Source organism: Cetorhinus maximus, chromosome 21 (assembly GCF_964194155.1).
Source record: "Cetorhinus maximus chromosome 21, sCetMax3.hap1.1, whole genome shotgun sequence".
NCBI lineage: Eukaryota > Metazoa > Chordata > Chondrichthyes > Lamniformes > Cetorhinidae > Cetorhinus > Cetorhinus maximus.
The window spans coordinates 79,343,213-79,360,759 of NC_135899.1; the positions used below are offsets into that span (position 1 = coordinate 79,343,213).

Here is a 17,547-nt window from a genome sequence, read left to right on the forward strand (position 1 = left end):
TTATCACCACTTTTCTGACAAGCTCTCATTATTTCCTCCTTTATACCCTGTCCTACCATATGGTTACTGTTAGGGGCCCCGTACACCACTCAAACAAGTGACTTCTTGCCTTTATCATTTCTTATCGCTACCCAAACCGCTTCTACATCCTGCTATCCTGAACTTAGGTTGTCACTCTTGATTGTGCTAATACCGTCCTTAATTAAGAGAGCCACCCCTCCATCTTTTCCTCAGTCAGAATTTTGCCCTTGGCGGGGGTGTTTGGGAAGCCGACTGCCGCCCACGATCAGCACTGGACCGCGATTTTATGTTGGCGCTGCCTGTGCGGGCGGGGGGAGGAGGGCGAGCGGGCCAAGCACGATCTTCGCGCATGCACGCGAGTGAGCGCTTGAGGTATGAAAAAAAAAATTTTTAAATAAAAATATAATGAAACATGACCCACATGTGAGCAGGGACATGTTATTAATGAAAAATTAAAGTTTGTATTTTATTTTTATTTGCTTTTGGCCTCATCCCACCCGTGGATGAGGTTTCCAAAAAAATGCAAAGGCCGCTTGGCCTTTTTGCCTGCCCGCCAACCATTAGGTAGGACATGCAGCAAAAATTTTAATTTAATTGATTACTTAATGACCTTAACAGGCCTTTTAATTGACGGTGGGCGCGCTGCGGGCTCCGCTGTGCACTCGCTGAGCGAACTATTGCGCGACTGCGCATTGACGCCGGCACGTTAGACCAACGTCAACAGGCGTCACTGCATGGCGCGCCCGCTGAGCAAGATTTTCTTCCCCTAGCTTTCTGTTCTTCCTGAGTGTCATGTATCTACCAATATTCAGGTCTCAATCTATGTCACCCTGCAGCCATGTCTCTGTAATGGTTATCAGATCATACTTATTTACTTCTATTCATGCTATCAGTTTATCTGTTTTGTTTCGAATATTACATGCAATCAGATACAGAGCCTTTAAATATACCTTTTTATTATTTTTGTATCCTGTAGCATTATTTGCTGATTTACTCTTAGATTTGTACTCTCTGTGCTTTCCTGCTACAGTCTGTTTATCATTTCCTACATTAAAACTTTCTCTCATACCCTGTCTCTACTCTTTAACTTAACACATCTTCCCAATCTCCCCTTGCCCCCATCATTTAGAATAAAGTCCTCTCTACTTCCCTAGTTATGTAGCTCACTAAAACACCAGTCCCAGCATGGTTCAGGTGTAGACCATCCCAATGGTACAGCGCCCACTTTCTCCAATATTGGTGCCAGTGCCCCACAAACCAGAACCCGCTTCTGTCATACCTATCGTTGAGCCATGCATTCATCTCTCTAATTTTATGTACCCTATGCCAATTTGCACGTTGCTCAGGAGATTAAGACCTTTGAGGTTCTGTTTTTTAATTTAGTGCCAGTTCCTCATACTGGCTATGCAGAACCTCTTTCTTAGTTCAACAATATTGTTGGTACCTACATGGACCACGACAACTGGATCCTGCTCCTCCCATTGCAAATTCCTCTGCACCCCTGAGCAGATGTCCCGAACCTTGGCACTGGGAAGGTAACACAGCCATCTGGGCTCTTGCTCTTTGCTGCAGAGAACAGTGTCAATCCTTTCACTATACTGTCCACTACTACCCTACATTCCTTTTTGCTCATCCCACTTGAATGGCTTCCTGTACCACAGTGCCATGGTCAGGCAGCTCACCTACCCTGCAGTCCCCACTCTCATTCAGACAAGCTGAGAGAACCTCAAACCTATTGGACCATTGCAAAGGCTGAGGCTCCTGCACTCCTGCCCTCTGGGTCCCCTTACCTGCCTCACTCACAGTCACACCGTCCTGTCCCTGACCACTGACCAAATCAGAAGACCCTATCCTCATAGGTGTGCCTGCCTCCTGGTACAAAGCATCCAGGTTACCTTCCCCACCTTGATGTGTCACAGTGTCTGTAGCTCAGCCTCTGGCTCAATGACTGAGCCGAAGCTCCTCGAGCCGCAAACACTTACTGCAGACTTGTTTGCCCTGGATCACACTGGCATCCAGGAACTCCCACATGTTGTAGCCATGACACATCGCCTGTCCTACCATCCTTAATGTGTTTTAATTAACTACTTAATTATATTATTCAATTATTTATTTTCCTTTTTTATATATTTTATTTAACTTATCACCAGTTCCTGTACTATTTTAAACATTAGTAATGGACTAGACCTTAAACACTTACCAGATACTCACCAAGCAGCTGGCTAGATTTCCCTCTAGTAGAGTAAGAACCACTTCCTACAATGTGAAAAAGTTAGAAAAAGCAAAAGGAAAGGAACACCTCCTTCCCCTCCTCACCTAACTCCCCCACTCACCAAATTCCCAGGTTTATACTCAGTTCCAAACCATGCTCGTTTGCAAGACTGCACTAAGGATCCCTGAATTTATACTAAACTGAACTGCAGTTATAGAAACCAGATTAAACAAGTTAGCTAACTAACTACTCAGCTCTCTCAGTAGAGTGTGTTTTCCCTGCCTAAATCTCCAAGAAACTTACTCTACTTACCTACTTACTCAGTACTTTACAGTTTCTGCTAATTACAGACTAGAATAGATTTTTTAAGAACAAGGTTAATACTTTAAACTCTCCCGCTCAACAAACTCCCAGGTATACACTCAGTTCCAAACTGCGCTTGTTTGACCTTAATTAGGTTCTGCTTTCTATTCTCAGGTATTATCCTTCCATTGGGTCAGTCACTTCACCTGTTTCATTGCCCAAGTCCAGCATTTTATGTTTCCTTGTTGAGCATACAAAATCTTGATTAAGGAAGCAGTTCTGATTCATTCTAAGAGCACATTGTGAACACAAAATGTTCTCATATCCAAAGTGATCCAGGATAGCTACAGTCCCCCATTACTGAAACTCTGTTACAACTAGGGTTTCCAGCTATCCAGGGTTCCCTCAGAGCCTCCAGAATTATAAAGATTAACCTCCTGGATACTGCTGCAAGCACCTAAGGAGAAAAATCACAGAGGCATAAATAACATACCAGAGATTGCTGAGAAAAGAGACATGTTGAAGCCTTGGGATTCTTAAGAGTTCCACATGCTATAACATTGGTCCTGTCAGCAACTGGTAAATGGTGCCTGAGTCATTTGCTCACCATGCAAGCTTGATGCTGAAATAGGGCGCATCAAAGGCATCCCACAGGATAATGGCTACCTTGATCAGATCATTTCATGCTGTGTATCACACAAACTCATGAACGGACCCAAGGGTGTTATCACTTTTGGCCCTGAAAAGTGCCCAATCTACCTCAGATTACCCTGGAAGGGCAAGGTATTTCAAAAATTTGAGCAACAGGTGAAGCTAGCTGTTTCACGTTGCTACCATGCAGTAGCAACACGAGTGGTATCCACCACTAACCGGATGCTGCCGTCAAGCCAAAAAGATATTCTGCCTGTCACATGAATGAGTAATGTGGTTTATGAATTCCAGTGCCAGTGTGATGCTAGGTATATAGACCATACATACCAAAGACTTGCGGATCATATCAAACAGCATTTCCCAGCTGCTGTTCATAACTGGCAAGTGCAGACCGCACCCAACCAACCTGTGCTTGCAAAACTCAAAACACAGTGTCCAACATTAGATGTGATTCCACGATTGGACAACATTTGCTAAATGATCCTCAGTGCGCCAACAATTACACTGACAACCAATTTAAGATTGTCAGTCGGCCTCACAGTGTGGCGCATTTGCGTGTACTGGAAGCTACATATATTAATAAACAGTGCCAAGTTCTTTGCAGATAGAAAGAACAGGTACACACATTGCTCCTGTTTCAGCTAAACAAAATAAGTGACAGCCATTTGCTGATTCATTCCCCAGGACAATGCCTTGACTAATCAGTGTGAAGCTGCCTGGTTTAATTTTCAAACAATACTTGGCAGTTAATTATCTGTCACCATCACTGGTGCATTCTCCATGGCCACACCTCTGCCAATCAGAATCCACTTGCCAACCAATCAGCACTCTCTTCTCATATAGCATAAATTATTGTTTTCCTCTTATACTAGTTTTCTTGCAAAGTGTCCTGATGAGTGCAAGACAAAAAACTTCGGCACATCTATTTTTTCAGCAAGACTCAAGTTCTGTACTACCAAATGACTATATCAGAGATTTTAGGAAAGTTTGTTTAATTGACAGAAATTATTCACTTGGATAATGAAGAATCTATTCATTTTTCAATTGGCTGTGGGAAGGTGGGCACCCTGAGGATTGGTGTGTCAGGTGACCAATGGTGGGAGGGTGATTGGGGGTTGTTAACCCAGCAGTAGAACTCTTTCATGTTCTGAAACTTCTGGAATACATCCAACCATTATTGACAACCCCGGTTATCGATGAAAACCTCTCTCAAGTAACTTCAGCTCCATTTCCCTGCCTCTTATCCATGTTGCTAGATACCCATACCTATCAAAAATCTATCAAGCTCAGTCTTCAATATTTTATCCAGAACTTTTTGGGAGAGCAAATTCTAGATTTCTACTAGCCTTTGTGAAAAAAATGTTTCCTGATTTCAGTTCTTAATGGCCTAGCCCTAATTTTCAAACTGTGCCCCCTTGTTCTGTATCCTAATTTATATCTACCCTATCTAATCCTTTTATCATTTTAAGCACATCGTTTAGAAACCCCTCAACCTTCTAACTCAAGGGAATATGAAACAAGTTCATGCCACCTGTCTTCATAATTTAACCCTTTAAAAGCTATCATTCATGAATGTGTGCTATACATCTTCCTGAGGTGTCTCAGAACTTTAGTCAGTTGTTTTATAGGTGCAGGTGGGTATTTTGTTCTGCAAAGGGAAACATTTCCAAAAACATCATTCTTATTGGAAGAAGAGATTGGTGTGCAGTAGTACACATTTATAACTAGGGATTTCAGTTAATAAAGCAGTATTGAAATGAAAAGTGAAATTACTGATATCAAAGTCAGTGTTGGGTGTATTGGTCTACAGAAAATAACTTGTGAATACTAAAATTATTTATAAGGGACATGGGAAGTAACTCATTAAAATTCATCTTATATAAAGCTATGTTATGCAATGTTGAAACATGGAAGGCCACACAGAAAGGCTAAGAAAACGAGACGAAGAGAGATTTTGGAGCAGAAATGTGGGATTCCTGAAAGGCTAAGATACTGAGTTCAGACTTAACAGGTTTGAATCTCCAACTTTGTTGTATTACCTTTTATTATATCTTTATATACCGTATACTTAATAAATCTGTAACTCCTGATATTCAATGTTTCGAATCTTATTAATTTGAGGACTAAATTATAAGTAAAATTATGCTACTACTCTCTAACGTGTACAATTCCTGGTTTGTTTCAAAATTGCTTGATCTAGATTACGTTTCATAAATAGCTTGTCTCCGTTTTGATTCAGAGCTATATTACAAAATATACCAAAGCTTGTATTGCGGGTGTTTGAAGCAACCCTCCACTGCCTATTGGTGCAGAAGATTCTGATAATTCATTTCAGTTTATTTCATTTATAGGATGAGTGGAGTGTGGAAAACAAAATCTCTCAAAAGGTTTTACGCAAATTGCTGGACCATATTCTGCTGCGGTCATTTATCATCACACTGCTTCTTGGAAGCTGCATTGCCATTAGTTGTCAGACTAATCCTGCCCTCTTGGAGGTAAGGAATAAACCCCTTAGATGTAGCAGCGAGCAACGGATCTGGGATACCTGAACCAATAATCCAGAGAACCCTAGTCTAATAATCTAGGGAACAATGGCAATTCGAATTCAGTTTAAAATTTGGAATAGAGGTTGGTACAGTCTGTAAGAGTAGTGATGTATTCATTATTTCTATTTCTAATAAAGGCAGAACAGTTTTTGTTACACTGTAACTCCTGTCAATGCAAGATGGTCGCCGACAGCGCTTCTGCGTGTGTCCTGCTCTGCTCGTGCGCAGTAATCCAATGTTGTCACATCTGTGCCCAGCTTGCCAGCACCACTTTGCGCATGCGCCAATGACGTCCCTGTGCACGGGCGTACTGACAGCAGAAGGATTGCACATGCACAAATTCCAAAATTTGGTGATTTTTAGCTGTGGAGGGAGAGGGACTTATTTTCTCTGTTTCTCCACCGGCAGGCTGTCCACAAGTTCATGACAGAAGAGGCCACCGAACGGTGTAACCGAGTCGACAACGGGCACCACACACAGCCACCATGAAATCTGACATCCTGTGGGGAGCCGTCCTGTACCTCCTTAACTCTGTCATCCTCTCCAGCCTTTACAACCCTCCCTACCTCTAATACTTTCTCTAACCCCTACAAACCTCACTAACCTGCCCCAGACTCCACACCTTTCCCTATCTTTGTCACCTCCTCCAACCCCTGCAACCCTCTATGATTTGTGTCTTACTACAATTCTGGCCTCATCCGTATTCTTCATTGCTCCTTAATTGGTGCCCATTTTTTCACCTGCTAACTCTCTCATGCCTAGAATTAACCTCCTTAACTCTCGCTTCCAAGACTCAGTCTAGCAAGAAGATTAAGAATTTATTGCAAAACCAAATTTGTTTTGGATGATTACAAATTCATACTTTTCACAATTCTGCTCCAAGTGCACGTTAAAATGACCCTTCCGCCCAACTGTGATGATTTCAGCAGCGCCTTCTTTGGTCCTGCCCACAGCCTACTCTGTCACTTCAAATGATCTCACGAAGCATCAGGCTCGTACTGCACATGCATTGCCGTTGGCAGGAAATGCAGCCTGTTTGTAAAGAGAATTATTTTAAATCATGTTCTTGAAAAGCCTGTCTTTTCTCTTCAAAGGTGCCGATAACATTTAGAACAGGATGAATTTCAAGATCCAAGGACATTGCACTGTAAAGATAGACACATAAAATAAATAAACTAGATGGAGAAATATCGAGCTTATTTCTCGATAGGAATTAAAGCATTATTAAAATTGAAATGCAAACTTTTAAAAACACAGGCTTTTTATCACAGCAGGTTTTAATGTAACAGCGGGGGATTGCTATGTAATATAGAAGACAATATGCTGCCATACGAGCTTGTCTTAAAGGTTGTTTAAAACAAAGCTATGGCTGGGGGAAAAACAATGATAGGAAATAACAATATGGTGAAAAAAGGCATGGGCTTCTCATCTCTGTTTGGCAATCAGTTTGAACAACTGGGTGGTTGTAAAGATTCACATAGTGCTGCATCTAGCAGAAAATAGACCATAAAGAGAATGGTGTAAAGAAGCAATGCAATGTTTTTACTTAGAAAAAAAGACGCCATTTCTACCTTTGACACCCAATGGCTTGAATGAGCTTGGAGAAACCGTTTTTGCAAGTTGTCATTCAATCTATGCATGTGGAGTTAATGGCCAGGATTTTGCCCCCATCGGGCGGGCTCGGCGAGGGCAGGTGGCAGCGGTCGGGAAGCCGACTGCTGCCCGTGATTTCACACCAGCAGGCCAATTAAGGCCCACCCAGTGTGAAACGCACACAGCAGTGCTCAGTGCTGCCTGTGTGGGCCGGGGGAGGAAGGCAAGCGGAGAACTTCGCAGGTGCACGCAGGAAAAGCTCCCGGACGCACAGAGCTGCCTCAGGGAGATGAAAACTTTTGAAATTTAAAAATAAAGAATTGTAAAATGTTAAAAAAAAAAAATCCTCTCATGTGACTCTCATGACATGTTAGAAATTAGAAATAAATTTTTTAAATTTTTTTAGTGACGGATCGAAACCTCATCCCGTCCGTGGATGAGGTTTCGCAAAAAATGCAAAGGCCACTTGGCCTTTCGCCTACCCACCAACTGTAAGGTTGGACAGGCAGTGAAAAATTTAATTTAATTAGAGTGTTAGTGGCCTTAATAGGCTGACTCCCGCGCGCCAGCCGACCGAAATATCGCGCGTCATTTTACACTCGTTCGGGTTGGGCGCGACCCATCCGACAAGCAGAAAATTCTGCCCAATGTGTACTACTCTGTCTAGTTATTTAAGATTAATGTTTTATCAATAATAAATCGTGAATTTTCCTGTAGTAATGACAATGAAACTGTCAGCATTTACCCACCATTAATCCTCTGAAACTGACAGCAACGTCTGGAGTCTGCACATGTGCAGTTGTTATGACTCAGCACTTGGTAAAGGCTGAGTTATTTAAAATTCCAGAGGGAAATTTTTTAAACAACTGTCATAACCTACATTTTCAATTGGTATGTTTGAGATGCAGTTCTGAATTCAGAAATGAAACCTCCAGAGGTTTTTTTATATAAATTAAATTAAACATTTATTAATTTAACAAGGAACTAAACACATACACCTGTCTACAAATTACTACCTTCATAACTTTTAAACAAATCCCCAAATTAATCACTCCTTGATAAATCTTCACCAAGGCAACAATAACCCGTAGATGTAAACAGACACCAGGCAAAGCACATTTGATTTTTACAAATTCAAAATGAGGTTCTTATCAATTTGGTTCTTTCGCACAGTTGTAGGCTTACAGGCAGCATGCCGTTGACTCACACAAAAACTCTTTTCTGTCTATACCCAGCCTTCCCTTTGAATGCAAATTCTCATTGTATCATCAGGCCCTTTGAACTCCACCTCGTCTAACTATAAAACCCCTTTCTTTGTACCAATTTTATTAGTAATATAAACTTATTGCTTGGTGTCTCCTAACTAGGTGCAAGATTTCAGCCCCCAGTCTTTGAATGGTTTATTCAACAAAATGCAAATGTACCCTCAACCTTACTGTTTAACATCTCAAAACTACTTTACATCAAAGCACCCAGACTAGGTGGCTTTAATCCAATTAAGACACACACACTCACAGACACTACATGTCCAATTTAAAATAATTTCAAATAACATTATATACATTAATATCTTCATGACAGCAATGAAGCAAAATCTACAGACAGCTGCCCTGTGAAAATCCAGAAGTTGTTGTCAATGATTCTGTCCATCTCCAGAGGGTGCACTGTTGAGATCCCCTAGAATGCAATCAATACAAAGTTATTGAACTGATGAGAACATCTATTTGTACGCATTTAATCTCACTGTAAATACCCTGGAGAAAAATTGTAGCTTCTATAACAAGGTGTAACAAGGATCTTAACAATGTATTAAGTTCATAATTACTGATAAACAGCCCCACTGACCCTGATGGAGTAAATTTATATTTGTTGAAAGTCAAATTTTTCCATTCTGATAAGAAATTTGACATTTTTTAAAAATTAAAGTTTGTTTTACGGACAGAATTTTGCCCTCGTCAGGCGGGCTCAACGGGGATGAGCGGTAGCAGTCGGGAAGCTGACCGCCACCCGCAATTGGGGCCCGACTGCAATTTTATGCTGGCGCACCAGTTAAGGTCTGCCCAGCGTGAACGCCAATTGCTGAATATCCGAGAAGGGATGGGCAGGAGCCTGTTTTCCGTCGGGTCCAATGGCGACCCGACGGACAGTTAAAAACCAGTGCAGGCAGCCCCAGGGAGGCTGCCCACGTCGGAGTTACTTGCAGCAGCGACATGGCTGCAAACAAGGATGCAAGAACCAGGCGGAAGGTGAGGTCGGCTGGGCACTCAGCGCCCCGTTTTTCCGACGAGTGCCTCACCGCCCTCCTAGAGGAGGTGGCTGCCAGAAGGGACACCCTTGTCCCCAGGGTGGAGGAGGCCACCACACCCCACAAAGAGGGCATGGGAGGAGGTGGCAGCCCAGGTGAGCAGCCACGACATGGTGCGGTGCACTTGGGTGCAGTGCTGGAAGCACTTCAGTGACCTGCTGGGCTCAGGAAGGGTGAGTACCATGTTGGCATGGGTCAGTGTGTTGAATTGTTTTGGGCTGGCCATCCCCCAGTGGAGCTCGGGGTGTTAGAGTCTGAGTGCCAACAGTCAGTCACACTAGGGCTAGCCAAGGTGCTGAGCCCTGGCTGCTTTGAATGAGTGCCTTGCGCCTTGAGGGCCATGACCTGGATCTGTCCTGCAAGGTACTTCTCAGCTGGGGTTGGCCAGGCTGCAATGGCGCTGCAGGTAGAGAGAGGACTAATCAATGATCCTCTGTTCTTTCAGGAGAGGACATCCCATAACAATATTGAGAAGTCGCGGACTGGCAGAGGACACCCTTACCTCCTCATCCTCTCCTGGTACGAGCAGGAGGCCTTGGAGCTCGAGAGGCGTCATGCACCTTGGTCAACCGGTTGTGGTAAGGCTGGGGTGTCAGACGAAGGTAAGAATGCAGTGCACTGAGGTGAGAGTTTCGGATTCTGCAAACAATTATGTGCAGTCGCATCATTGATGGGAGCCCCCAGACTGGATTCCTCATTGATCATTGAAAGACGATGGCACCATGATGCAGATCTCCGATGTCTCACCAGGGTGCCTGGTATGCACAGTGAAAGTGTCATGATAATGGCATGTTGTTGTTCTGCCTTAGACCTGCCACAAAGCAGCGAAGTGCAGGACCTCCAGGAGCTACCCCTGACCCCGCAGGACCACCATGCTCCCCAAGCACCTGCATCACACCCAATCTCTGAACCAGGCACCAACACAGATATCAGCACCTTGGTGGGCATTAGTTCAGCGGCTAGTATCTCCGTGCACATTGGTGAGGGCGATTCACACTCGCTTGAGGTGCAGGCGGAGGCAGAGAGTGTCCAGTGCGCCAGCAATCGGAGGACTGCTGGAGACCAGGATGATGCTCAGTCGAAGGCTGATGATGGTTCTCTGGAGTCGTCCATTAGGCAGTAGATGCTGGATCTCCAGCAGGGTGTGCACGAGGATTTGGCGGAGATCCAAGAGGGTATGCATGCCATGGTCTCCGTAGTGGAGGAGTCCCTGCAGAGCATGAGCACTGCATTGACCCTCATGGCCAAGCGCAATGCCTCCTTTATGGAGACAGTGGTGACTGTCATGGAGCAGCTGCTCCAGGAACAGAATCAGAGGTTCCTGGGGTTGGACTCGGACCTGCAAGCCCTCACACAGACACTGACCTCGGCTGGTCAGTGTCCATGTGTGAGATGGATGGGGCACCCAGCATCCCAGCTAGGTGCTCATTCATCAATGGCGAACAGGGAGGTCCACAGCGACCTTACGTTGGCACACAACCTGCTTGTCGTCTCTGTGGGCTCCTCTCAGGCCGCTCTGGATATTGGCAGCATCTCCTCCGCCCCTCTGCCAGTGACCGTGGCATCTGATGAGGCTGCAGCGACTGGGATGATGCCAGCCATGGCACAGGCCGCTCCCTCCCAAATGGGGGCCGCACAGGCTCCACTGGCCAGAGGACGACCGCCAAGGTCATCAAGGCCAACAAGACAGCAGAGTCAGCAGGCTGTCTCCAATGCCGGTGCCAGCGAGGGGAAGCATCCATATGTAGCACCCATAACCGTAAGTTTAAAGCACCTTAAGCACAAGAGGGACTGGCCACGGGTGATCTTTGTTCCACCATTTTGTTTTTCTTTTTTTAATGCTGTGTCCACCAACACCAGATATTGTTCTGTTCAATAATATGAGTTCCAACATTAAATTACATTTGCTTTTGTGTTACTGGCCTGAGTTTGCTTCATTTGTTTTGTCAGTACAGGATAGGCCATTTTGTAATGCTGGATGTGGGTAGCTCGAAACATTATTGCACAGGCACTGATGGTATCTTGGGGGTCAAGGAAAGGGTCATTTCTGTGATTGAGGGTGGAGGCGGCAGCCCTGGCATGAGTTGGTAGCTCTTATTTGGCAGCCTTGCTGAAGGAGCATTGGATCAAGGCATCACTGGTGTCCCTGCCTCCCTGAAGGCTACCAAGGCTTGCCTCCATGCCCTCAGCGTTCTCCTCACCGTGGTCCTCTTCTGACTCACTACTGGACTCATCATCTGGGGCCTGTGCAGCTGTGTCAACATCCTCTTACCCCAGTGGGTCCCCCCTTGCCAGTGCCAGATTGTGGAGAGCGCAGCATGCAACCACTATCAGTGACACCCGCACTTGGAGGTATTGCAGTGTGACCCCTGAATAGTCCAGGCATCTTCAGACGACCTATGGCTCTCTCTACTACCACGCTTGTGGAGGCATGACTCCTGTTGTACCACTGTTCTGTCTCTGTTCTTGGGTGGTGGAGAGGCGTCATGAGCCACTCTTTCAAGGGATAGCCCTTGTCACCCAGCAGCCATCCATCCAGTCGGGCTGGAGCACTGAATAGCCTCGGCACCTGGGAGCGTCTCAGGATGTATGCGTCATGGGAGCTGCCAGGGTATTTTGCATAGACTTGCAGAATATGCATCCTGTGGTTACACACTATCTGCATGTTCAAGGAGTGGAATCCCTTCCTGTTGACAAAGTCACCCGGCTGACCCACTGGCGCCCGTGTGAAGAGCGAAAAATCAGGCAGTGTTAAATCGCCATCATTTGAGTTGCCAAGTTCCTTAACTGGCCTCTTAATTAGTGGTGGGAGTGACTCCAACTCCCACACACGCCTGCCGAGTGAAATATCGCACAAGTGCATGATGATGTCAGGACACTCGCCTGACGTCATCGCATGTGATTTTACGTTCGCTCGGGTCAGGCGCGCGCTCGCCCGACAAGCAGAAAATTCTGCCCTATGAATTCTACCTCAATCCCGTGTGTGTCAGAATCATTTATTTTACTTTTTGTAAAATTAAAAAAGAAGGGGGTTTCAGTGGCTTTTACTTCCTGCTTTTCTATCTGTGAGAATACTTCAATGTGACTGGCTGCTTACCGTGCTTGATGGCATCACTGCTGCTGGTTGCATGGAGAACCCCTTGACTTGGTGCCTGATTCAAAGTGATATTGGGAAAGGGGAAATCCATGCCACTGAAATGGTTAGATCTTTGTGGACAGCTTTGTTTGAGGTCTGCGGTGGGCACCGTTGCCGACCGTGAAATACAACCCAATACTGTCTGTAACTTTATGAATCTGTTTAAAGATCAAAGAACTTATACAACACTGTCCCCAGCACCAATAGAAGTTGTATTGGTATTAATGCCATTTTACCACTATAAGAAGTAAATTGTGAGAGAACAAGTTGCTGAAAGCTTAACTACTGAACATGTTGTTTAGTTAAAAATGTTTCATTTTCATTCCAGAATATAAAAGAACCTGACAGCATTCTCCCACTGTTTGAACCTAATTGTAACTGTGCTTGTAAATGGTAAATTATTTTCCCAAGCTGCAAGAATTTTAATCATGTGAAACATACAGTGTAAAAGAGCATGTGATAAAAGGTAGATTAGCCTTATTTTTTTTTACATGTCTCCAAAATGTGCTGGAAGTTTACAAAATCTACAGACAGCTGCCCAAAACAGCTGGTGTGTTTAATGTGTTATAAGCAGCCCCTTTGTAGTTGACTTCAGTGGTAATTCCAGATTGTTTGCGCCATTTGTCGGAGATAGGCTGTGCTCCATGATAAGTGAGGACAGTGTAAGTTGAGGGGTCTGTATCAATAAAGGTGACTGCTAAACTGTCAGACTGCTGTAAAACCCAAACTGCTTTACTAACATCTATTAGCAAGAAAATATGCCATTCTTAGTTGGTCTGACCTATATTTGACTCCCGTCCCATCCCAACGTGGTTGATTCTTAGCTATTTCCTGACATGACCTAGCAACCAACTAAGTTGCATCTGCACAATTAAATATGCGCAATAAACGCTGGTCTTGCCAATGACACCCACATCCCAAGCACTAGCAATAGGGGGTTATTTTCACAATCTTACTTACACCTACATGTAACTGTCGTTCTACTTGCATTATGGAGCAAAACCTCATGTAGAACCGGGAAACTGAGTTGTGCTAGACCCTCTCTGACAGCTCAGTGGGTAAGTGTATAACCAAGTGTGGTACTGAGGCATGCAGAGGCTTAAGATTTGTTCCTCATTCTTCATTAGCTGACCTCAAGCAGGGCAGCAGTTATAGAGCCTCAATTAGCCTTAGTTCTTAGTGTTTCATTTGGGCATAAAAGATCCCATGCCACAATTTCGAAGAAGAGCAGAGGAGTTACCCTTGGTGTCCTGGCCAATACTTATCCCTCAATCAACATCACAAAAACAGATAATCTGATCATTATCACATTGCTGTTTGTGAGTGCTTTCTGGATGTAAATTGGCTGCAGCTTTTGCTACATTACAACAGTGACTACACTTCAAAAAGTACTTCATTGGCTATAAAGCACTTTAGGATATTCTCTGGTCGTGAAGTCTGTCTTTCTTTATATATATGAAGTGCAGTGTTGCTGTTATTATAGATTTGTCCTGTATTTTTAAATTCTTAACATTTAATATTTATTGAAGAAAAATTTTGGGGCAAGCCTTTTGTTTTACTGATTGAGGTAAGTTTGCTTTTAAATTCACCACTTTGTGTTTCAGGTGGCACAAGCTGAAAGGATGTCAGAGAGATCAACAGACCTCCTGCTGCAAACTCCACTGAGAACAGAAACTCTGGGTCCTGGTCTTGCATGGGTGTTCCTTGTGGCCCTTTGGTGGTGGAGCCTCCACCCAATCTAACCCAGGATATCTACACAATGGCCCATCCCTCCCACAGAACAGGAAAATACAGCTTGTGGGGCAAGGCAGGTGCTCAAGATGCATCCCTACTGCTGTTCACCAGGTTTGAACATGACGCCCTTGAGCTGGAGAGCCAGCACACTCCATGTGCAACCGGGCGGGGGTGCCAGATGAAGGTGAGAGCACTGTGCACAGAGGTGAGAGTTTTGGACCGTGCAACCATTCTAGTGTAGTCTCTTCATTGATGGGAGCTTCAAACCTGGAGTCCACATTGATCATTGAAAGAAATGGCACCGTGATGCAGATCTCCATTGTCTCATCTGGGTGCCTGGCATGCACAGAATGATGACTTTAACTAATGACATGTCCTTGTTCTCCCTTTTAGATTCACCAGCACACACTCGCTCTCTGGACCCCGAAGGGCCATCCCTGATGCTGGAGACCACTGGGCTTCATTTGCACCTGCGTCACACCTGCCCTCTGAACCAGGCAGCAGCGCAGATACCAACAGCTCGGTGGGCATTAGATCAGCGGCTAGAATGTCGATGCACATTGGTGAGGGCACTTCATACTCGCCTGAGGTGCTGGCAGAGGCAGAGAGTGCCCAGGCCACCAGCAGTCGGAGGACTGCTGGGGACCAGGATGATGCTCAGTTGAAAGCATGTGATGAGACTTTGGAGTCGTCCATTAGGCGGCAGATGCTGGATGTCCAGCAGGATGTGCGGGAGGATCTGGCGGAGATCCATAAGGGTCTGCGTGCCATGGTCTCCATTATGGAGGGGTCCATGTGGAGCTTGAGCACTGCGTTGACCCCCATGGCTGAGTGCACTGCCTCCTTTAAGAGAGTGTCATGGAGAGGCAGCTCCAGGAACAGAATCAGGGGTTCCTGGGGTTGCACTCGGACCTGCAAGCCCTCACACAGGCAATGACCTCAGGTGGTCAGTGCCAGTGTGGGAGAGGGATGAGGCACCCAGTATCCCAGCTAGGTGCCCATCCATCAATGGTGAGCAGGGAGGTCCAGAGTGACCTCACATTGGCGCACAAGCTGCTTGTCGTCTCTGTGGGCTCCTCTCAGGGCGCTCTGGATGACGGCAGCAGCTCCTCTGCCCCTCCACCAGTGACCATCGCATCTGATGAGGCTGCAATGACTGGGGCGATGCCAGCCATGGCACTGGCTGCTCCATCCCAGGCGGGGCCAGCATAGGCTCCACTGGCCAGAGGACGACTGTCAAGGTCATCAAAACCAACAAGACAGCAGAGTCAGCAGGCTGTCTCCAATGCTGTGGCCAGCGATGGTGGGACACCAAGATGTTGCACTCAAAGTTTACTCAATGCCTGTGTAATAAAGTATTGAGCCACTCATGTCCAGTATTACATACTGCCATACCATGCACCAGAAAGAAAAAAGGTGAAGCATACTCAGGTCATCAGAGCCAAAGCAAATTTAATGTTATTATCATACTTTATTGCGCAGGCATTGAGTGGACTTTGAGTGCAAATGAAAGGGTCATTTCAGACATCTGGGATGGAGACAGCAGGCCCGGCATGAGGTGGAAGCAGATCTTTGATAGCCTAGATGAAGGAGTGTTGGATCAAGGCATCCCTGGTTTCCCTGTCTCTCTCGAGGTTACTGAGGTATGTCTTCACGCCCTCAGCGTGCTCCTCACAGTGCTCCTCTTCTGACTCATTTCTGGGTTCATCCTCTGTGGCCTGTAGAGCTGCGTCAAGATCTTCTTCCTCCAGTGGGTTCTCCCTTGCCAGTGCCAGATTGTAGAGAGCACAACATGAGACCACTATCAGTGACACCCACTCTGGGGGTATTATAGTCCACCCCCTGAACGGTCCAGGCATCAGAAGTACATCTTGAGTACACCTATGGTCCTCTCTACCACGACCCCTGTGGAGGCATGACTCCTATTGCAACACTGCTCTATCTCTGTTCATGAGTGGCGGAGAGGTGTCATGAGCCACCCCTTCAACGGATAGCCCTTGTCACCCAGCAGCCATTCACCCAGTCGGGTTGGAGCACTGACGAGCCTCGGCATCTGGGAGTGTCTCAGGATATAAACTTCATGGGAGCTGCCAGGGTACTTGCAAAGACTTGCAGAATATGCATCCTGTGGTCACACACTCTCTGCACGTTCATGGAGTGGAATCCCTTTCTGTTGTCGAAGGCATTGGCTAACCCGCTGGCGCCTTGATGGCCACATGTGTGCAGTCGATGGCACCCTGGACGCGGGGGAACCCAGCGATCACTGCAAAGCCTCTGGCTTGCTCTGCCTGGCTGGCCTCATCCGTATGGTAAAGAATAAAGGTCAGTACCTGCCTGAACAGAGCTTCTGTCACCAGCTTGATGCAACTGATTGGGAGACTCCAACACAGATCCCCCACTGACCCCTGGAAAGAGCTGGAGGGATAGAAGTTGAGGGCCACTGTGAACTTCAGAGCCACTGGCATGGGGTGTCTATCCACACAGTCGGAGCTGATCTCAGGCCCAATCACCTGACCGATGGAGGTCACAGTTTCCCGTGAGAAGTGTAGCCTCCTTCGGCTTTGTACCTCAGACATGTTAAGGTAGCTGCATTGCCGCCTGTAAACCCTGGCAACAGGATAGTGGCGTCTTCGCGGCCCATTCCGCCTTGGACTACCTGCTGGTCCTGTGCCCCTTGTGCCTGCGCCTCTCCTCCCACAGGTCCATCTCCTGGAGGCTTCATCGGGACACCTGGCCTCCTCTTCCTTCTGTCCCTCTCTTCCTCCTCAGAAGTGGTGCCTCCAGCTGAGACCACAATCCCCATTACCAGGGAACAGAAGGCTGCCTGATACCTGGAATGGTCCACACGGTCTGGATCCTCCGGGGGCCTTGCAGACACCAATAAGTCCTGAAATAAAGCCTGGAAATGCTAAGAATGAAGCCCGAACAGAGATGAGGCTGCCAAGTACCAATAAGCAACCAGCAGCAAACTATCTCCAAAACTCCTCACTACTCACAATGGCAATCCTGCTGACACTTTTTATCCTAACCTTGGATGAGGTTTTTG

General features: G+C 46.0%; 1 protein-coding gene across 1 annotated transcript in view; it reads left to right on the forward strand.

Moving 5' to 3' along the window:
- Window positions 1-9,536: 9,536 nt before the first annotated feature.
- LOC144695187 (cation channel sperm-associated protein 4-like) overlaps window positions 9,537-17,547 on the forward strand; it is a 56,925-nt gene continuing 48,914 nt past the window's right edge. The window contains exon 1 of the mRNA XM_078566071.1: window positions 9,537-9,572. Within this exon, the coding sequence (XP_078422197.1) occupies window positions 9,537-9,572 (36 nt within the window). The remainder of the gene's footprint in view (window positions 9,573-17,547) is intronic.